We start from the raw sequence: 21,995 nt of genomic DNA, 5'->3' as shown, positions 1-21,995 counted from the left end.
CGAAGATTCACCTGAGTGAAACGTCAAAACGGGCGTGCAGCTCCAGACCTCTAGGCCTCTAGTCCCACTCAGCTTTCTCGGATTAATGCGCTAAGCCGTTAAGCATAGGTCCACTAATTCTTTCTCTATCCTTCTGTTCATTTTTCATGCTCCGATAGTTCAAGGTATCCTGCTGTGACTGGTTTGTATGGTGTCTCAGCTGGTCAGCGCGCTGCTACACGAATGCCTGATTCCTCGAAACTCGGAACGAACAAGCGCTCTGTGATGTGATGTGGTGGTACCCTTTACAACCAGGCCCAGCAGGTTGCTACTGTAGTCCCTTTTTCCAAAGCTCTCTTAATACCAGGTGTTTCCCCTATGGTGCTCTGCAATATTTAAAAATAGGCTTTTTGAGTTCGAAGAGCTCTTTTGTCAGGCCTATCATTGTCGGCGCATCATAAACACTAAGGCACATCATAAGCGCTAAGGCGTACTAAATAATAGGTTGGTTTATTAATACTGAGATACCTTTTCAATTATTACTGTTTGTCTCCTTATTTATTGAGAGGCATGTAGCCCTACGTAAGCAATTTCTATATGAGTTTTTCGAATTTCGAAAACTTGTTTACCCCCGGCGTAGTGGCCCAACAAATTTTGGCTGCCAAGGAGTGTGGCTGTGTGTGGATATGCGTGGAGTGTGGATATGCCAAGGAGTGTGGTTGTTAATAGGCTGCATGAGGCTGGGCGTCCGCTTCGGGGCTTCACGCTTTGGCACACATGGCATGAGCGTATTAAGTGCCTTGCCATGCCAGGCCAGGTAGCAAAGCGACACAAATTAGTGTTAGTCTTGGGGCCTTTTGTATGCCCAGCGATGCACGAGTTATGAAAGCAGCGTAACATTGCCGCTCTCAACGCTCGCGGTATCACCACCTTGAACGCCTCGCTTTTGTCGTTCTCGGATGGGATACGCCTCAGCAGGACGACGTAGGAATCCACCAGATAATAATCCAGCGCGCTCACAGCCCTACCAGCTGTTTCCAAACGCTCCGCACTGACAACAAAGCCAGCTGTCTCTGTGTGCGCGGCGGCCCGGCTGCCCGGAGCCCGTCGAACAACCTTCGACAAATCGGATTCCTCTGCAGAGCTTCGAGCAGCTCCTTTCTGCTGAACACGATCCCTACGGAACTTGCGCAGTCCACGTGGTTCAGGCTCTCGCTTCCCTTACATGGGCTACGGCTCGGTTGTGTCCCTCACTCTCTATGTCTATCAGGCGGTCGGTCGCGTGACCTTTCTTGCTCTGGACAGGCGCTCGCGTGAGCGCGTCAGCCGCGGTACTTTGCGATAGCGCACGGTTAGGTCGTAACGCTGCAGCAACAGGGCCCAAGTCGCTAGGCGGCCGCTCGGCTCGCTGAGTCGTCTAAGCCAGGTGAGCGCCATGTGATCCGTCTCGATCACAAATGCCACCCCGTCGACGTAGTCGTCGAAAATTCGCAGAGCAGGAACTATCGGGAGACATTCCTTTTCCGTCACTTAGTAGTTTCTTTCTGCCCGCGTCAACGAACGGCCCGCGAATGCTACCGGACGAAGGACGCCTTCATGCTCTTGAAGCAGCACTGCTCCAAAGCCCAGGTCGCTTGCGTCTGTGTGCATCACATCCTCCTGGCTTAGGTCGGGTAGCTGTAACTTAGCCGCGTCCACGAGCACCTCGGTGAGGCTGCGCAGTGCAGCCCCTTCCTCGAGACCCCAACTCCAGAGCTCGCCCGTCTTCAAAGGGCTTGTCGTAGGCGCCTGCAGCGCTCCGAAATCTGGGATGAACTGGCAATAAGTTCGCCATCCCCAGGAAGCTTCTGAGACCAGCTAGATCTGACGGCGACGGAAACTTAAGCATAGCCTCGAGCTGGTCATCGCACGGCACAATGCGGCCTTTGTCGATCGGATCGTGAAACCCAACAGTGTTATTCGGGTCACGGTAATCTGTGCCTTCTTCGTGTTCAAAGTGATTCCCCGCGGACCTCAGCCACTCGAAGACGTCCCTCAAGTGGCGTAGGTGTTGCCACTTCGCATCTCCCAGAACAAGGTCCATTAGGCGCTGATAAGTAGCGGGTGCCCCTAGCAATGCAAAAGACATTCTCTTGAATTGGAAAAGACCTGTGTGACAAGTGATGTCAGTTTTCTCCTTATCACGCTCATCAATTTCAACCTGAAAGTACCAGCGGCTAGCATCGAGCGTTGTGAAGTACTTCGCCCCACCTAGGTTGGATAATAAAGAAGAAATGGTTGATAGAGTGCACGCGTCCTTCCTCGTAACCTCATTGAGTCGGCGGTAGTCCACGCAAGATCGATATGTATCGTCTTTCTTTGGAACTAAGACTACCGGGAATCCCCAAGGGCTGTTAGACCTCCCAACAACGCCAGTGTCGATAATTTAGTCTAAGGCGCTGTCTAGTGCTGTTCTGTTAGCCAAGCTAATTGGTATCGAAATACATTTCCAAGGCAGTGTCACCCGTGTCTATTCTGTGCCTTACTAGCGTAGTGAGTCCAGGACGGTCCGTGAATGTCGCATTGTATTCGAAGAACAGAGATGAAAAACGTGCCTTCTTCCTCTCCGGCACGCTGTTCACAACTGACAGCAAGGGGTGCATTGCCCTTCCCTCCACAGTAGAGCAGTTTTGTACCGCGACAGCCTTTTCTCTGGCCTCAAGGGCGACTGTCCGCTCGCATCCTAGTTCTCGGGCCGGCGCGGGTGATTTTTCATGGTGTCCACTCGCTCGCGCCGCGTTCGGAGCCTGAATTGACTGCTGTGCCGCAAGCACTTTCGCGAAAAGCTTCAAGGCGCCTGTCGTGCGCTCTCGGTAGCCTCTGATGCTTTCACGATGCCTGTCTTGGCTAGGAAGTCTCGTCCAAGAATTACAGGAACGGATGAGCAGGGAAGATGAAAGAGGCGTTGTCGCCGCCCGCGTCTTTCCCGACGAACCACTATCCCGCTGCATCGCTTGTTTGCGCTGTGCCGCTCGCGAGGCAAAAAGTGGTATCGCACTCTCTGAACCGGATTTTGTTGTCGCGGAGATGGTTTAACACCTCGCCACCGAACAAAGAATTGCTTGCTCCTGTATAGAGTAACGCGTTGAATTTCTTTCGAGCTATCATTAGCTCAAAGAAAGGCGCTGGCAAGCCAACAGAAATTCCTACCCGATACGTCAAAGGCGCTGGTAAACCGAGGTTCTTTGTGTACGCCGTGTGGGGTCTTAGGTCGATCACCGGCGGCTTTGACCGTTTCCCGATCGTGTTTGCTCACGGGTGGGAGGGTGGCGTCGCGGGCGAAGTGCCCCGGCTGGTTGCACCGGTAGCAACGGTTGTCCGGGCCCCGATGGTCTGGGCGCTCGTCGCCACGTTTCGGTCGCTTGTCTCGAACTCGCGGTGCGGACGGCGGGGGCCGCTCGTGCGTCCATGTGTCGACCTCGCGATCTCGACTAGATGTATTCCGCTCTGCGGTAGCGGTTGCCTGTTCGGAACGCGTAGCTAAATGGGTTCAAAGCGCGGACAGACAATTCCAAACCTCTTGGGATACAAACTGTTCTGACGCTACAGCTCTGGATGGACTGCGCTCTGAGCTGCCATTCCACGCGCAGCGCGGCTCAAGTGACAGCGATGTGGGTGGTGGTGGCCGATACACTCGCGCAGAGAGGATGCCTCTCCTAAAGCGCTTCGCCTCAGAAGCTAGCTCATCCAAATCTCTAAACCTGCCTCCTCTCAGGTAGGACGCGAAAGTCGTGTGCGCTTGTCTTGTGATGGTGGTGGCGGTGAAACTTTATTTCCAGCGGATGTAGAGGAGCGACCCGCCGCTATTCCTTGGGCAGCGGCGGCGTCTTCAGCCAGCTGGAGGAGCTTGATCTGTGTCCCCGGGTCGGGGCTGAGGATTAGAGCCTCCCAATGAACAGAGTCTGTAATGAATTGACTCGCGGGTAGGGACTCAAACAAGCTCAACTTTCTCCGTGTTCAAGGTGCGAGGGTCAGCGAGGCGATGAAGTTCGCCCTTCCCTCGGACGTACTGTAACCGAGACTCGCCGGGGTGCTGGGTGCGGACGTCCAGCTGTCTCCTGAAACGCTACTTAGTTCGCGGGAAGAAATTCGTCGCGGAAGCTTAAGCTAAACTCCTCCATTGTCCTCGCTCGGTTGCCGGCTAATAGGTTCCAGCTAGCCGCTTGCTCCGTCAAAGAAACAGGCACAACACGCGCGAACATTTCGGCGTCTGCGATACCTGTCGCTTGCTTATAATGGAACAGACGGTCGAGGAGCTCATTTGCTCCTGTTCTGTCATGGCAGCCAGTGTAGGTAGGCAAGTCTATCTTAAGACGTGTTGCCTAAATCGGTGCTTTAACATTGTTCTGGAAAATACCCGCTAGGCTCTGCATTACTTGCATCGCGTTCTGCAAGAGCACCTTGGTTTACTGCGGACTAACGCCCTCGGAGTTGGGCGCAGCCGTTGATGGCGTCGAATGATGAGGCCTAAGTGCGCCATTGTCCGCGCAGCGAAGCGGCGGGGTGCACGATGTGGAGCCCCCCATACCAGGCCTAAGTCCTGCAAACGCTTTAGTTGATGGCACTCGGCTGTTACGCGTGTGACGCTCAAGATTTTCAAATGCAAGCCCTTCCAAAGGCGCTTCAAGTATAGAGCCTTGATTCTGTGCCGGTAGCTCTGACAACATGAGCGAGGACGGGAAGTCAGGCGTATCAGCTGCCACCCAATTGCTAGGGCGACAACAGTCATTCGCTATAACAAAGTACACTGCTCAATTGCTTATACTTCCCACGTTCGGACGACAAGAAATGGGGTCACTCTGCGTACAGCCGGCAGGGAAGGCGAGCTTCCGTGCCAGATACACCAGGCTTTACTCGTACGGGACACGTTTCCCCAACCCGTGGCGCAGAGTCGCAGCCACGGCAGGTTCGGACGAAACGGAACGGCAGAGCACGCTAAGAAATAGTTTACTGTCCAAATACGCGGTAAAGCACATTGCGGAAGAATGTTCTGTTCAATAAAATAGAAGTTGAGTAGCTCACCAAGTCGTCTTTGTCGACCGGCGTTGGGTCTGGGGCAGGAAGGGGTCCCTCGGGGCAGGTCAGCAGGCCAGCGGCAAGAGAGGATTTCTCGCCGCGAGCTCCTCTTTTAACCCCTCGGACATTGCCTAACAACGAGCAATAGGTTGCTCACAAGCTCAGTCAAGTGTCCAGCGCGCTGTCGTGACGTCACGTCATTGTTGGGAACAGAGACAGAAGCCGGAGTGCCTCCCCTCCACATTCCTGGGGGTGAGCGAGCGCGGTCTCGTGACTCCGGCGCGTTCGCCCCAGGCGCGGGGACGAGGAGGGATGCCAGTGTATCCCACAGGACACGGAATTTCGGGTGCCGCGTGAAATTCCCCGGCCTCATGCATGCTTGATGCATAGACTTCGTTTAGACGTCGCTTTCGCGCTAAAGCGCTTACAATGAATTGGACAAGCTGGCAACCATTCAACACATATTCAATCTGACATACCCGAGTCTGTGGAGCATGTGATAGTGGTATGTCCGGTATATGTGCGCGAAAGGCTAGCGTTGGCTGCTTCTTTGAAGCGTTTCCACAGCAAGCTACTTTCGGAGGACTTGATCCTAGGCGCTTTGCCGCAGAGTTTGAAAGCAACCAAGTCATTGCGAGTGTTTTCACGTTTTTTAGAAACACGGGCCTCGACTCACGGTTGTGATGCCATAAAACGTGCTTGCACATATTCTCATCTGTATTCTCACAATAACGTCACCCATCGCGACCCTCTTTCTTCTCCTACTCTTCCCCAATGCAGAGTAGCAGGCCAGTTATCAATCTTTCTGGCCGACCCATGCCTTCGTTTCATTAAATTTGTCTATCTGTCCATCCTGTTTGCACATACCGACAGGTGTTATTCGGTTGCAGATCCCTCTGCGCGGGAGTCAGTACTCTCGACGCCGAGCTTTGCTTTGTTTTTTTCTGTGTGTTCACAGCCATTATCCGATAGATAAGTTGTTTTCTACTGTGCCTTCATGCCACCTGCGTTGTAGCAACTGCAACCTGGCAGGATATTCATACGAGCATCCGTGCCAGCAAATGCAATTTGTACACGTTTTCTCAACGGCTCATGGTATTGGAAAACCTGTACAGCTACAAACCCTTGGTGGGAAAGCAGCGGGAACGACGCGCCGTGCTAAGTGCACTCTGAACTCGAACAGAACAGCCATGTTCCGATTCGTACCGACGCTTCTGTGGATGGTTTCCCTGCATTTCTTCGGACTTCTGCTGCTGCCGCCGCTTCTCCTGTCCCTCAGAGTGCGGCAGGTCTTCTTCGCCGCCTTCTTTCGCCTGGCGAGCGTCGTCTGGGCCGAAGGCTTCGCCAAGGGACGACGCCTGGCCCTGGAACCGCTCCATTCGTTGGAGTCACACGACCCCGCGCTCAGGAAAAGGGGCTCGCTCAGGGTGCTGGAGATCGGCGCAGGACATGGCGGCAACTTCGAGTACGTGACGCGTCCCATCAGGTACACGAACGTGGACCCCAACAGGGACTTCGGTGCTGCCTTCTTGGAGCAACTAAAGAAGAACCCCAATGTATAGGCTACCATTTCAGTGACGGAGAAATAGTTATTGCTGGACACCACCCTATGTAAATGCTAAATATTTAGTTTGGGCGCTCTTTTGTCGTCCGATTGCATCTCACACATGAGCCGGTATAGGCGGCGGGCACGTCTTAGCCAAGTGAAAATTCCCCTATACCTTTCCATGGTCCGCGACAAGCTAATAGAGAAGCAGCATTCAGCTCCTGTCGAGGAGTTCCTGACTGCCGAAAAAGTCGACGTGGTGACATAAATTTCTTCCTCAGATGATGGTACTCCTCACAGAAGTTAATATTCTGTTTCCTGTTCTATAATCTGTTTTGTAACGTAACCGCCTCACAATAAACGCCCACTTCGATTTTGGTTACACTCTTAGCCTGTAAGGCATTTCAAGGGAGGATGGGTTTACGAAGGTTTAACTCGCATCAGATTTGGAGGTTCGTGTTCATGAAGCATACATCCGCGAAAGGAAGTAAACAGCATCAATAGGCTTGATGGGTAAGAAGGCGCGATCATTTCGTAAAGTACAAAAAAGCGCAAAGAAATATAGCAAGAGGATAGCCTATTCATCAGACAAGTACATGGAAAGAGGTTCTCGTTATAGCATACATGATGAAAGCCAACAGTAACCGAAGCCAAAGAACACTGCCACTCGTGCGCTGGTCTTCCGAGGACATGTACAGCAGTTAATGTCTGCACTTTTTCCAATTTGTTTTTGCCTTTTAAAGTAAGAGAATCTCATACGGTGCAAAGATACTCAATAACGCCTAACATGCAGTTTATGCAACACCTCGATTGATTCTAAGGAGGCCCGTGTTACGCCTCAGGAAGCTGAGACGCTGACAAGCCTGGTGACCGTGTGGTCAATATGCCAGCTCTAAGATAAGGAGGACACAAAGAATACACCAATATTATATTCTGTGAGACGTTTTTTAAACATTTTCTTTTTATTGTACTGAAACTTCTCTGACACTCATTTTCTAGAAAACCGCGTACGTACCCTCTTGTAGCGCAATATAGTTACAAACGCTGTGGCGCCATCTAGTTGCGAAAGGTAAAAGCGGATGGTCGACGATGCGAAGGGAGTATTAATTTTCATTGAAAGGCGCACTGGCGAGAGCATAAACTATAATAAAAGATGACTAATGTTACTGAAAGAAAAACACTGTGCACTAATGAGCGACTCAGGCTATGAGGGATGCCGTAGTGAAGGGCTCCGGAAATTTCGACCACCTGGGGCTCTTTAACGTGCACTCACATCGCGCAGTGCACGGGCCTCCACTCCGGAATTTAAAAAAAAATTGGTAACTTGGTGTCTGAGGAACGGAAATGGCGCAATATCTGTCTCACGTATCTCGGTGGACACATGAGCCGCGCCGTAAGGGAAGGGAGGAAGGTGGGAGTGAAATAAAGGAAGAAAGAGGTGCCGTAGTGGAGGTCTTTCGGATAATTTCGACCACTTAGGGATCTTTAACGTGCACTGACATCGCACAGCACACGGGCGTTTTTGCGTTTTGCCTCCATCGAAAAGCGGCCGCCGCTGTCGGGTTCAAAACCATGTACTCTGGCTTGGTACACGAGCGCCTTAACCTCTGGAATTTCGCCTCTATCGAAATTCGAACGCCGCGGCCGAGGTCGAACCCGCGTCTTTTCGGGTCAGCAGCCGAGCGCCATAACCACTGAGCCATCCCGGCGGCCATGGCTTTTTATGCGATTTTCAATGCCAAATTAAAATTATAGCTCTTCGTTTCATCGAAATTGCAGCGCTCAATTCGTGCAACATTAAGCAAGATCTTTCCATTCCACTATATCATGACACGTTTTGGTCAGTGATCGATCCCTTTACGTTATTGAAATTTGCATATTTTAAGTGACTATTCTGCATCATACATTTCATTTCGTCGGCGCTGACATGCAGTGAGGGTCCGGTTTAATTGTTTCCTGCAAGTGCGGCCTCCATGAACTTCACTGAAACATTCGACACTGTGCGCCGACAACTTTGAACAGCATGGTATTTTTGATTGCTCCTAGAAGTTTTAGACAACTTCTCCTAAGAACTAAAAGCTTCCTTATTCTTACCGGATGCCTTCCGCTATTATATTTCGTTGGAATCAAGAGGCGTACAATTTGGTGTGCATAATAGCTTGAACGGCGGTGACCTTTCTATTCTCGCTGATTTCGGTAATTTGCCGTACTGTTTCCTACCGTGTTAATTTGTGGCTGCAAGGAGTACTAGGAATAGCCATCAACCGATATCTTGAAATCTCATTAGTCGACCTTTCTTCTGTGCAGTACAATAACGTTTAAAAATAAAGGGCGTCAAATATAGAATCGTGGTCCACAGCGGCCGACGACCATGCTCTTATAAGGACAAAAAACTAAACATAAGAGACTGATTATATTCTATAAGATCATAAAGCACGTAGTCCATCATCAATAAGCAACAATGCACAAGTGAAATCACTTCACGTGTTACTGAAGGAAACATCGTAGACATGTAAAAGAGCGAAATTTTTTTAAGCAATGCGATTAGCATTCTTTCTTCCTATCCATTGCGAAAGACTGGAGCCAACTATCAGAACATGTAGTGCTCACATCAGGTGTACGTAAGTTCACTGCTGCTGTTCTTCTTTGGTAATGTCTAGTGCCTGGTGCAATGTGGTTTTGGCACAGTGTTAAACATAATGTTCTCATGCTGTTCCGCGTTTATACACATCAAGATTTTTGCACATGTTTTTTCCGAACAGATCAGACAGATTATAGAAGTGCTTGAACTTAGTACCGACTGGACGGCGTCTCTGTTTGGTTGCATTGTTCACCCTTCTCTTGTCTGCATTACCCTTTTACACTACTCCTACCTTGGTCGTGACCGGACCGATAGTATCTCTAATAAATAAATATACAACGTGTGTCCCCTAATAAAGCTTTTGCTGCCGACTTCAACAGGTGGCTCACATACCATGTAAGTAGCTTAGCAAGGACGCGCATCTAATAACGCGAAGAACTCATCGTAGCTCTTGCAAATTACCGTCATCTGCATTCCGAGTTTACAGCGTCATCATAATAATCTGCCAGGTTACGTCCACAGCAGGACGAAGGCCTCTCTTATCGTTCGCCGATGATCACGCCAGCCGCAGCAGCGCTATTATTGCGAAAACAATGCTAGTTGCACTTTCAGCCCGTCGCGTAGCGAGGCCGTTAGCTACCAATGACCTTTAGCATGACCCCCTGCTGTGGCATCATGCCATCTGCCGCAAAAACCCAGGGGCCCAACTCGTGCCGTCGCGTAGCGAGGATGATGATGAAAAGCCTTTATTTAATAAAAGAGGTGAGGCTCTCTTAACGAGCCCCGCAATGGGTGGAGTCCCTATTCCGGGACCGCAGCGACCAAGCGCGGCCTAACTCCTGCTCCTGCCACGCGCGGCGCGCTTAGCGGTCTGACGTCACAGCTACAAGAGCGGGGCTCCAACTAGCGCAGTCGCGTAGCGAGGCCGCAGCTACCAAGCGCCGCCCTAACTCCCGCTCCTGCCGCGCGCGGTGCGCTTAGCGGTCGGTTTGGGTGTCCACCGAGATGACAGAGAATTACTGCGCCATTTTCTCTCCTCAAAAAGCGGTGCGTTCGAAGGGCAAGGCATGGCGCAGTAATTCTCTGTCATCTCGGTGGACACCCGAATCACAGGAAGGGAGGATCGCCACCACCCGTTCGGCGCGATGCCTTGCCCTTTGAACGGAACGCTTTTTGAGGAAAGGAAATTCTCTGTCATCTCGGTGGACCCCCGAAACGCACCGTACAGGAAGGGAGGAAGTGGGAGTGAAAGAAGAGGGAAGCTTCTAGACAATCATCCGTTAGCGTCAGCCGCTCGTTTTGGCGACCGAGGCACGCATAAATCTCCCAGCACGTGGGGGCTTTCGTGTGATCAGTATAATGCCATGTAAAACAAATGGGCAAAACTTTCATAAACATAAGCTTTACTAAGAGCACTACCAAGACACACCACCAGCCAAACCAGGCGCAGCTAGGGCTATTGCTTTCGCAACTTACCGGGCTTAACCAAGCTAAGCCTCTACCAAATTTTTCTAAGCCCTTAACAGCGTACTTTCGCCAGCTGCAACTTTCGTCTTTCATCCTTCGGAATATTCTCCGCAGAACTTATGATTTCTACTGGTAGAAATTGTGCGCGGTGCTTCATCAGCCTAACAGCGACCGAATCTGCCACAAGGTGATCCAATACTCATGAAGCAGTGGAAGACAAGCTCTGGCAGAGAGCTGGACGGAAATTCTCAGTGCCCTGCCGATTCCGGAAATTGGGCCTCGTATCCGCCCACACATTCTCCCTTGACGGTGGCCAGCGATGACCACACAGTGAGCCATATCTTTCACGTTTGAAGTCACCGCACTTTAATGCTACACCATTAGCATTCACATCCTGAGATTTCGCGTCCTGCTTCTCTCCCAATAATCGCTTCCTCGAGAGCGATCAAATTACCATGTGATGTCATCACAACCTGCCCAACCGGGTGTGAGCAACCAGCCCACAGTGGAAGGTGTAAATCAAATTACTTCAATCAATTTCAGTTCCATTGCCACCTGCCCACCATGGCACTCCACATCATGCGATTTCGCACCCTCCATTAGTCATAAAAGTCACTGAGTGGTCGAGAAGCAGATGGCATCACACTATTGCGTGACCACGGCGCTCAAACTAAAAATTGAGAAGCAATGGGGGGAGGGGTGCGCAGCCGGGAAAGGGCGCGAGAAGCAGGTTGGAAGAGGCTCTCGGCGAAATCACTCAGCGGATGATAGTGTGTGTGGAAATAAAGAAATGTTGACGGCGAGAACATCGTGTGTTTGGTGAAAGAACTGGCAGACACGCATATGCAGCATCAACGTTGGTTCTAATGCTTTCGTATTTCACTCTTAAGGTGACTAAGCGTCCCCATACTTTCTTGCCATACCAATTGGCCAAAGACAACCAGGGCTAAATACCTCGAGTGAGCGTATGCCGTCCACATATGAGCGCACCGCTTCGTATGAATAGTTGCGCGCTGCGCCGTCTATGTAGCCGGCGACTTTTGGACCTTTTGTAAAGTAATACAGGCTGCCGCGGTGGCTCAGTGGTTATGGTGTTCTGCTGCTGACCAGAAAGACGCGAGTTCGATCCCGGCTGCTAAGGTGGAATTTCGATGGAGGCGAAATTCTAGAGGCCCGTGTAGTGTGCGATATCAGTGCACGTTAAAGAACACCAGGAGGTCGAAATTTTCGGAGCCCTTCACTACGGCATCTCTCATAGCCTGAATAGCTTTGGGAAGCTAAAACCCATAAACTAAACCAAAACTAAAGTAATAGAGGATCCATTTCTTTAAAACAGCAATAAAGGAACATACATTTCGCCGTTCTCCCAGTCACTTGTCCCTGAGCTGTTTCGCCGCTTTTCCACTTGATAGCGGCTAGAATCGTAACTCCTGGGTCCGACGACATCGTCAGAAACGTACAAAAAGCCCAGGGTTAACCAGCGGTCTCCACACTATAAACGGGGAAACGTAGCCTACCCACTGCGGAAGTGACCGCACCGCTCCGTCCGAGTACCGGCCAAATTCTCCTCTGCTCGGTGCATCAATAGAGAGTGCTCCACCGCGGAGCAAACATGCGAACCTGCGAACCTGCACCGGATTAGCCAGTGAAAGACGCATTCACAACCGCGGTGCAAGAAAAGCTGATCGATCCACCAGCACAATTCGCCCTAAGCGGCCACCCAAAGGGGCGTCTCTATAATGAAGACGCTGGTTGCGTCCCGACAGAATGTGCCGCGCCCTTATGGAATCAATCAAGCTTCGCCTTGTGTTTCGTCGTCTCCAGAGAAAGCAGATCCTTGCGAATGAGCCGTCTGCTGGCGCTTTAAGGCGCTTTTCGCAGTGGCATAGTGTCACTTTTGTTCCGACATCTTGTAGAGGTATTCAATTCGGGGAAATCAGTAGTCGCGTCTTCCTGTACCTATCTCTGACGTTGATCTTTTCTCTATTTGCCGCACTTCGAGGCGAATACTAGTGGCATATGGTCTCGCTCAAGGTCTTCACAGCAGATTTCTTCTTGAGCTCACATTTTTCTCTCTTCTCTCTTCCTCTTATCTCCAACTTACTTTTTTGTGGCGAAGATTAGTTCCAATTATGCAATATTTTGTCGTAGTGGGGCTGTGAAGATTACGCGAACAGGCTTGCTTCCAAATCACGGTCTTCGTGTTCGGGCTTTGTGCAGGTTAGCTGGAACCACTACTGAGCAGATTAATGGAATATTACAGCTTCCATTTCCGCCGCGGTATAGGAGGTGTCTGCAGTCAGAAGGAGCCGAAGGATAAACGAAATGTTGATCGAGGGGTAGCTGGTATAGAAAGAACTTGCCTCCGATATGCTGCGGCAGTCTGAGCCAACAATCCTGCGAGAAGAGTTTGCCCTCCACAGAAATATTTGAACAGTTTGATAACGTAACATCCATATTAAAAGAATGGAGATGCATTTGATAGAAACGTCTATCCTCCTCGTCTGAAAGATGTGGTATGAAAACGCCTGAAACGCCTGAAAGGCGCACAGAAGTTGAGGCAACGGGGGGCTTAAAAAACGTATGAGAGGATGGGACACTAATACATCAGCGCAAAAAGGCATAAAAGATACAAGTGGTCAGAGGCGCCAGTGCAAAGACAGGGTCTTTTTTTAGATATGACACCGGAAGCCGGATCTGCGTGGTGAGGACAAACTCTGCTGCTATTGCAGGAATAAATATTTTTGTCATTTCAGTGCACGGTCTTTTCGTTTACAGAGCGAACAGCGAAAGTGAGCGATCGCGCCCAACGCAGCCGGCCCTCTTTTGGCCCAGGATTGTGCCCATTAGAACCACTTTGCCCTAAAAAGATAGCCGCCAATGCACAATTAAGTGATCCTACAATATTCATCTCTGTTCTCAATTATGCACATTGCTTATGTAGTGATTCCATTATGCTTAACTATAGACCACATCTGTTATTCGATTAAGAACTGCGTAATGTGTGTCTGTACATATATTGAAAGGGCGAGAAAAAGAAGTGTCCTGCCTGGAACGCCGTGTATGTCAGTACATCGACACCATGCTTTTTTGCTTTGTGGTCACAGCCTTTACCCAACAGAAAAATAATTCTCCCGTACGCCTTCATGCCGCCTACGTGACCCTGATCAACGATAGCCGACAGTATTTTCGTACCATTACCCGTTGTTGTTGCGACTGAGAGAAGGATGAAAAGGAAAGTGCACGGGCCTGCCTACTGGCTCCAACCAAGCCATCACCGCTGCCAAGTGCAGATAGATGAGTGTTAAAAGATAAGAGGAAAGAGTGAAAGAAGAGACGCGCGTCAGAACAACCGCGTCCGCCGAAGCGATGACACTGGCTGAAACAACAGATACCCCAAAATGTCACAGTACGATGACCCATGCCAGACGATTCCATTTATACAATCCTGTTCGTCAACGCCTACAGCTGCCAACCCTTGACGCATGCGGCATTCGTATCGATTCGTCAAAAAAAAGCTCACTGGACGTTACGACACTTGGTAATAGAAAAGTTGAGCGCAGCTGCTGAATTACTTAACCACAGGCGATTGCAGACGGAACAGGCAGTGCTGAACGACGTTTGCGCTTGGCCTCGGTTTTGGAGACATGCACACCGGCAGGAATCTACAACCTTGCGTCGCCGCCTCTGAGCCGCCGAACCTCTTTGCGGGCGGCAATTTGCGCTGCAGTTGCCATTCCACCGCTCTCTCTATACTTTCCTCCTTCGCTTTCCGCCTCACGCTCTCTTCGCTCTCGCCATAATTACCACCGCGGCTTCACTCCTCCCACGCTCTGCTGCATGGTTACAGCTCGAACGATAAACTCAGTAACGGGCGTTTAAAAAGCTGCACTGAAAAACTGACATGAACTCCACCAACTCCGTGGCCGTGATCAATGCATTCCATTTTCCGATTCCTGACGAAACTCCTGTAGACGCTGCCGATTCATTTTTTAGGGCTTCTGCTGCTCGTGCCGCTTCTTTTCGTCAGAGCTCGCCAGCTCTATTTCGACCTTCATTCTTCTTGGAAACGTCATATGGGCAACCAGCTCTGGCTGGTTGCCCATATGACGCCTTGCCCTAACACAGTTCCAGTCGTTGGATTCGCGCGACCCTGAGCTGAGGAAAAGGGGCTATCTTAGGATGCTGGAGGTAGGCGCCGGGGTGATTTCGAGCACGGCAGACGAATCATCAAGTACAGGAACGTGGACCCTAACATCGACCTCAGAGCTGCCTTCAAGGAGCAACTCTAGAAGAGCCCAAAGTTATAGGCCACCATTCCTGTGAAGGAGGAAGGGTAAATGTTGGGCACGGCCCGCTGAAAACTCCAATTTTTCTTTGGATGTTCTTTCTCGTCCGATTTGATCTCACACATGCACTCTTGTAGGCGACGGCCAGGCGTCAGCCATGTCAGTATTCCCCTAGCAATTCATGGTTGGCTAATAACCTAATAGAAGTCTCCGGAAAAGCAACTGGTCATGTCTGTGAGCTCTTGCCAAAGCAGATAGTCAAAAGCACGGCTACAGAAATTGCTTCTTAAAATTGTGTTCTGCGCCGGTGGTAAAGCTAATATTTTCCAGTGCTCGGTTTTAACGTCACTGTTTTAAGCACAGAACCTACTGATGTTCAACAGCCACTGTTTTGCAAGTATTCTGCTGTTACCATAAAAGAAGTGTTTTCGTGCATAAGTACAATAAACTCTAACAATACAGCGGGAATGCTTTCTTGCTTCTTTTTCTTAACTGCTCCAGATTGTTATTTATTTAGTACAAATTCTTTCAACGCATTTCTTCTCAACACATATTCTGTGTTTCAAAGCCGGCAAATATTTGAGCTTTCATATTGGAACAACGTTATTGCCTAGTAGTAAGGTTAGTATAGACTATCATACTACCTTCTATCGGCAAATTTAAAAACTTTTCAGGGCTTCAGGGGCTTCTACGCCCCTAAAGTATGCATTTCCTAAGAGAGTATCCCGCATCGCACATTTAATTTCTTTCGCGCCGCTATTCGGTGCCATCCTTTTGAAATCCTTACCTGCAAATGCGACTGCCATGAACTTCACTAAAACTTTCGGCAACTTGCACAGAGATGTCTTGGTTAACACCAGATCCATCACAGCAGCTGATTGTTTAGCCCCGAACTAGAAGTTCCCTCATTCCTTCTGGGTAACGTCAGCTGGTATATTACTTCGGTGTCAAGGATGTAGGACTCGCCCTATTCGGTCCACTTTTCTTTTTTTTTCGCTGCAATGTGTCCTCCCTGGTTACCTTAAATACGCAAGGAAGACTGCTCACCAAAACTTGCTGCGGAAAGGAGTACAACAAAGAGTTAACTTGCGCTGGTTTAATTCCCCGAACTTCTGAGTAGCACCTGCTCCTTAATTCTGGGCTACCAATCCTGCTAACATGCGCTATGCAGATAGAGTTGATTCCGATCCTCAACGTTCAGTTTACTATAGTTCCATCCCTATCACAAGGACGCAACTGCAACTGCCTTAGCAATTTAATTTTCAATCAATCCCAAGGAGAGATCTGTTCTAGTGTGCACTACGCAGCTCGTCAAATACGAGTGATGCGCAGAAGCTGAGCCACATTGGCGCCGAACTGCGAAGAATTTACTTCGAAGGTACATCATAACATTTACAACACTGACGCATGCAAGATAACACCGGTACAAGCAGCGATGGAACCTCCAGCCATTTTTCAGACACCACGATTACAACCGGGAGAAATCGGTGAAAGTGAAACCTCCTGATATTGCCGAATTAATTAATGTTATGCATGAGCAGTTCTCTTCCCTTCTAAAAAGTACAGTGCTTACAAATTTCGATAGAAAGAGGTGCATCGAAAACCTACAGCCGCAGCCCCAACTGTGCGTCGCTAGGAATGCGTGTGACTCTTTTTCCTTCTTCCAGAGTAATAAAACGGGAACGAAGCGAGAGATGTTAAAACGTACACAACAGCTCCGACTTCTGATTTTATGGCATGATAAGAGCGCCTTGTAAAGCCCAGCACAAAAATGGAGGGATAATTAGGTTCCGCCTGAAGGGCAAGACCCGATAGCGTACAGGGTTAATTACTTGCCTGCAATGGCAGGCGCTCCGAGTGGTGGGCATTCTGCGGCCCAGGTTGTTCTCCCGAGCGACCAATCATTAACTTAACTGCCACCCGTCACGACGGGCAGTTCGCTCACTATCTGCTAGGCAAGTTGAGATGACGCCGCAAGGTCAATTGATCCAGGTGGCCCACGTGCCTCTTCGATTGCTCTCCGGGGACCACCGGCCAGACACATTCCCGTGATGTTTCGCCAAAAACGCCGACGCCAGATTTTCTGATTAACGGGGCATTTACCGCTATCGTGGTAAAAGCAAGCAACGCAAAAATCACAAAACCAACGCGCCTTGAGCGTGGATGAAATAATAACTACCTATCCCTGCTGAATAGCCTGGTTCTTTTCCGTCAAATGCGTTATTGGCACTGGCTCCAAGCTTTAATGAATGAGTTCACATTGTATGTACCTTTTTGGTCTCTTTTTATCGATTACTGTTATATTTTTTGTAGGTTGTATTTTTACAGTAACTATTTGATACGCTGCTTCCCACTGTTTGCAGTTTTACCGCACTTCTTTTGGAATAGATACAGCTGAATGCGATGGTAACACAGCGCGTCATGAAACGACAAGTAGTGCTCCAGGAATGCAAAGAAATTAAACTTTTTCGACAGTCTTGTTGTGTAAACGTCTGACCGCCAGTGTACATTTATATTTCATGCGTATATATGTTATTGCAAGGCTCGCCAAACCGATGCTCTATCTTCATCGCTACCCATAACTTGAGCGCAACGACAAGCTAATCAACTGCTCATGCTGGAGACATTTCTACTTACTGGATATAAGTCTTTTCTTAATTTTTCACTTGCACTCAAACGAATGACAAGAAATGCTGCGTTTAAGGCTTTAATGTGACGTTGCAGTGTCAAAGTGATGTGACTTGCTCATTTAGTTCTTGTTTGAGTGTATGCTTTAAGCCGCTTTTTGCTTTCCAGGTCGAACTTGAACGCTGGATACACAGCTACGGAGAAGACATGAGGGATCTAGCCAGCGGCCAGTTCGACGTGGTCGTCTTCACCTATTTGCTGTGCTCCGTCAATAACGGCAGAAAAGTTATTGAAGAAGCCAAGCGAGTGCTGATCAAAGTATGTGTCCTTATTGCGTTGCAGTTATCTATTGTGGAATTATGGGGGCAGTCTCCGCAACGTACTCAAACTACGCAGCTGCAGTGTCTCCGCTGACTAAACACGGAGGGATTCCTGCTTGAGCGAACAAAAGGGGGGATTATAATGCGTGGTCACTCATATGCTATTTATTAAAAATTGCAAATAATACACAGAGCGGGCCAGCTAGCTGCAAAACATCAAAGAGGCATTGCTCGGAATTAGAAGGCCACGCAAGAAGGTATTCCTCAGAACGCTGGGGCAGGGGCGCTAAAGCCCAGCGACGCGGCTTAGGAGGGATCGGCGGCGAACGTTTGTACGAGCCGACAATGGCGGCCGGGTATTGCCTTGCTCGCCGTATGCTAGGACAAAGCCATACCCAGGCACTTGCCGGAGGAGGATTCGCTGCCACGAACAAGAAGTGAGAGGGAGAGAGCGAGAAATAATTAGCGAGAAGCTCTGTCCTGTGGCACGGTACGCTATCTTCCCATGTGACTGCCCCGGGAGGCGACGACAGCGTGCGGCCACGAACTTGGCCGACCACGTTGGCCAGCAGCGAAGAGACTCTTGCGACTCTGCGGAAGTCCGCGAAGTCGTCGAGGCGGCACTCCCGTCGCTGCCTTCACATCCCCCAAGAAGGAACTTACACCCTACCCCAGTCCGCGCTGTCCCGACACATGATTATGGTGAAAGTCGGCCGCGTTCAGCCGGAGCAGAAAACAGGTTTTCCACAAGGCCGCTTAATTTTTTTTAGCTATTTTCAAGCACTTTCCTCATATTTTCAGACAAGAGAAGGCGGTTAATACTGTGCTTGTACCCTTTGATTGCAAAATACGTCCTTATTTTTCACCGCTAGAATAAAACCTTTTGAGTGACGCTGCACATAAGAAATCGTTGAAACAATTTCATCTTGTAGAGTTCCCGCCAGGCTACCTGACACCGGCAGGTACTCCATTACCGAGCACCTAGCAAATCAACATGCATCTTTTCCCACTCTCGACCTGAAGAAGTGTCTTTTATTTTTCACAGCAACCGTTCTCAAACGGGACATCAGAACAGTACGCACAGCCATTCGCCCTGACTGCAGCGGTCTTGTTTCAGTGTTTAAAGAGATCTTCCGAGCCCAATCACTTGCCTACCACACATTCACTTCGAGTTTCTCGGTAGTAAGGAATCTGGATGGTTCCAATGTTGGGAATACAGACGTAAAACAGGGCAATCTACATATTGTAATGTGGCGGCCAGCCGAAGAATGAGGCGTGGTGAACGATGGATAAGAGATGATTTAATGGCCGCTTGCGTAGCGCGAGCGCTCCGTCCCGCGCCACTGCCAGCTTCGTCTTGTTCGTAACACTACCCGGGGCCACCGAGCGATCGTCCCGATCGTAGACAGAAGAAGACGTCGATGAAGGCATGGGCGAAACGGTGATGGGCTTCCAGGTTAGAAAGAAGTGACAAGGTGAGGAAGTGCTGGCCGCCACAGTGAATGAGATGATCGAAGGATGAGTCCCGGTCCACGAAGCATCTGGGCCGGAGGGTGCCAGGAGCTGACGGCCGAGGTCCGTGGACGCACCGGACGGCAGGGGCAGGGGGGCGGTGTCTTCACGTGTGGGTCTTGGGTCTTGGGTCGTCATGTCTTGTAGTCCGGGCGGGGGACGGGGCTGGGGTGAGCGGCGAGGTCGGTTCAGGTCGGGCGGGCTGGGGCATGGCCGGGCGGCGCGGACCAGGCACTCACGGCCGACGTCCACGGCAGGCACAGGACACCGATGATCCGGGACCAGGATGGCGATGAAGGGACCCCAGCACCTCAGACCAAAAGATGTTGCAGGGATGTTACGGTATTACCGTTACGTGAAGTCTATATTGGCGGCTGATCTGAGATGGCCAGCACTCAGCTCAGACTCAAAGGGCCCAGCTACCCACAGTCAACGTCGTCGTCGTCGTCCAACGCACCGCCACTTTTTCGTTCACGATTCGGTCACTTATTCAGTAACCAGTTCACCGGTAACACTATCCCCCTCGGCTGAAGGCAACGTCCCAGTGCGTGTTAGGCCTGCGATATCGAGGGTGGGTGACAGGGCTTGAGACGAGCCACATGAACGAATTCGGATGTCAGTGGAGTGGACGGCGACGTTGGGTAGAGCGGTTTGATCTCGTCTTCTTCGTAACAATATTTCAAGGCCTAACACACCAAAATGTCGATGTGCAGAAACCAGTATTGTCTCTCACAGTAGTGTGCTCCAACATTTGGGCAATACTGCGAAGAGGAAAATGGCTATCATTTTGCTCTTCCTGTAATCACATGTCCGTCAGAAACTGGGAGGACAACGAAATCGATCAAACATCAATCGAGTGTGAACGCAGCGAGGCCTAAAAAGTGAAAATACAGCGTTAGCAAGAAAATAAGGAAGGTATATCAGAGTGATTCAGCGTTGACAATATCCTAGCTGAAATTAAGAGAAAATAGACATCGGCAGGGTATGCAATACGAGAAACTGACAACCTATGATCTCTTTGCATAGCTCAGCTAACTGCAAGAGACGTCAAGTGCAGCAAGGAGTGGTACAGAGTCAGTTGGGCAGATGAGATTAGGAAGTTGGTGGGGACAAGCTGGCCGCAGCTGGGGCGGGGCAGCGTTAAATAGGAATCCCTGGAAAACATCTACCCTGTTGGGTATCTAGATTGGCTTATAAAGAATTTCACAAAAACAAAGCACCCACGTGCCCCCAGTGGGCGCCGAGCCCACGCCCAAGCGCAGCCAGAACTATTACTCTTTACTACAGGTACAAAAAAGTTGTTGGAGCTAGTCGCATTTGATTTCAACCAGGTAATCTTAACTAAGTGGACCCCTAACATTTGGCCATGACTTGAGGGTAAGTTCTCGAGCATATCCTGTTATCACCGTTAACATCATTATCTGCCCTGTAACGTAAACTGCATGTCTGGCCCCCGCCATTAATATACACTTAGCTCCCTCTTGAAATAATTGCAGACACCCTATTGCAGCCAATTTATTCCATTTTCCCACCTGATTCTATGCCATCCCCTGTAGCATTTTCTTTTTCTCAGTATAGACACTCTTCTCGGCATTACATATCTTGATGAAGTTCGTTTGCCCAGTTGAATTTCTTTACATTTCCAGCCTGTCTCCACTGCTACAAGTAGCGCTTCACCATTGCGCTTAGGGAATTCTAGTCTTATCACCTCGCTTTCTCAACCACCGCACTAAGACTGTCATGCAGTCACACCCACTAGCCCCGCTTTAAGCTTAATCGATGTCCATTTCATCCGTTAGATTTCAAATAGGATGTCGTTAACTCGTTGCACCCATAAAACAATAAAATTTTGATGCTTAATATACTTGATATGAGGTACTCTACTGCACTTTCAGGGTGGACGTCTGATCTTCCTGGAGCACGTGGCCTATCCCAAAGGCACATGGCTGAGGCTTCTGCAGGACTTAATGACTCCTCTCTGGACGATTTTCTGCTGCAACTGCCACCTCAACAGAGAATCCATGAAGATAATCGAAGCGGCCGGCTTTTCCCATGTCACGACTCACTACGCAAATGTGCCAATGGGGACTGTACTAAACAACCAGGTGTACGGAATCGCTGTCGCATGACCCGCAGAGTAGAGCTTACCAACGCCAGACGTCAATTTTTACCGTCTTTACCGACCAATAAAGGATCTTTACCGACCAATAAAGGCTCGCATCCACTTTTGAAAAATTTGGCTATATCAGGTTGCCTTCCTAAAAGACGAAATATTGCAAGGAGTCGTCACAGGTTCGCCCGCCAGTGGCACCTCCGATGCACCTGGGGCGGGGGGGGGGGGGGGGAGGCTGTTCTCTTCTTCCAGAAACACAAAAATATCTAGACCATCTGAAAGCATGAAACAATGCTTGTGATTATATCATATCGTGCCCTAATATGCGTACATATTATGGGTGTGTTTACACTTCGGGAACATTTGTCTACGCTGGTTTGTTTCTCGCCCACAATTTATTCAGTGAACTACTATCACGCTTTATAGCTGCGACTACCATATTTCAGCTGCTATTCATAATCTACATGTTCCCACGAATGCGATGTGGGCTCCAGGCCACACTAGG

At 49.7% G+C, this 21,995-nt stretch overlaps 1 protein-coding gene and 1 pseudogene across 1 annotated transcript; one reads left to right on the top strand and one right to left on the bottom strand.

Annotated features, from left to right (window-relative positions):
• The first annotated feature begins 2,710 nt into the window (after window positions 1-2,710).
• Window positions 2,711-21,588, top strand: LOC149360444 (thiol S-methyltransferase TMT1B-like). Its single transcript, XM_089572314.1, has 3 exons — window positions 2,711-6,590; window positions 17,714-17,863; window positions 21,273-21,588. The coding sequence occupies exons 1-3, from the start codon at window positions 6,096-6,098 to the stop codon at window positions 21,504-21,506; spliced, it is 879 nt and encodes a 292-aa protein (XP_089428440.1). The 5' UTR covers window positions 2,711-6,095; the 3' UTR covers window positions 21,507-21,588.
• LOC149360445 (uncharacterized) lies at window positions 3,871-4,685 on the bottom strand (annotated as a pseudogene).
• Window positions 21,589-21,995: the final 407 nt, after the last annotated feature.

This window comes from Amblyomma mixtum, chromosome 2 (genome assembly GCF_055824585.1).
Source record: "Amblyomma mixtum isolate Tamu chromosome 2, ASM5582458v1, whole genome shotgun sequence".
In the NCBI taxonomy this organism is placed as follows: domain Eukaryota; kingdom Metazoa; phylum Arthropoda; class Arachnida; order Ixodida; family Ixodidae; genus Amblyomma; species Amblyomma mixtum.
The sequence above is the reverse complement of the archived record's forward strand: the minus strand, read 5'-3'. Positions and strand labels throughout refer to the sequence as shown.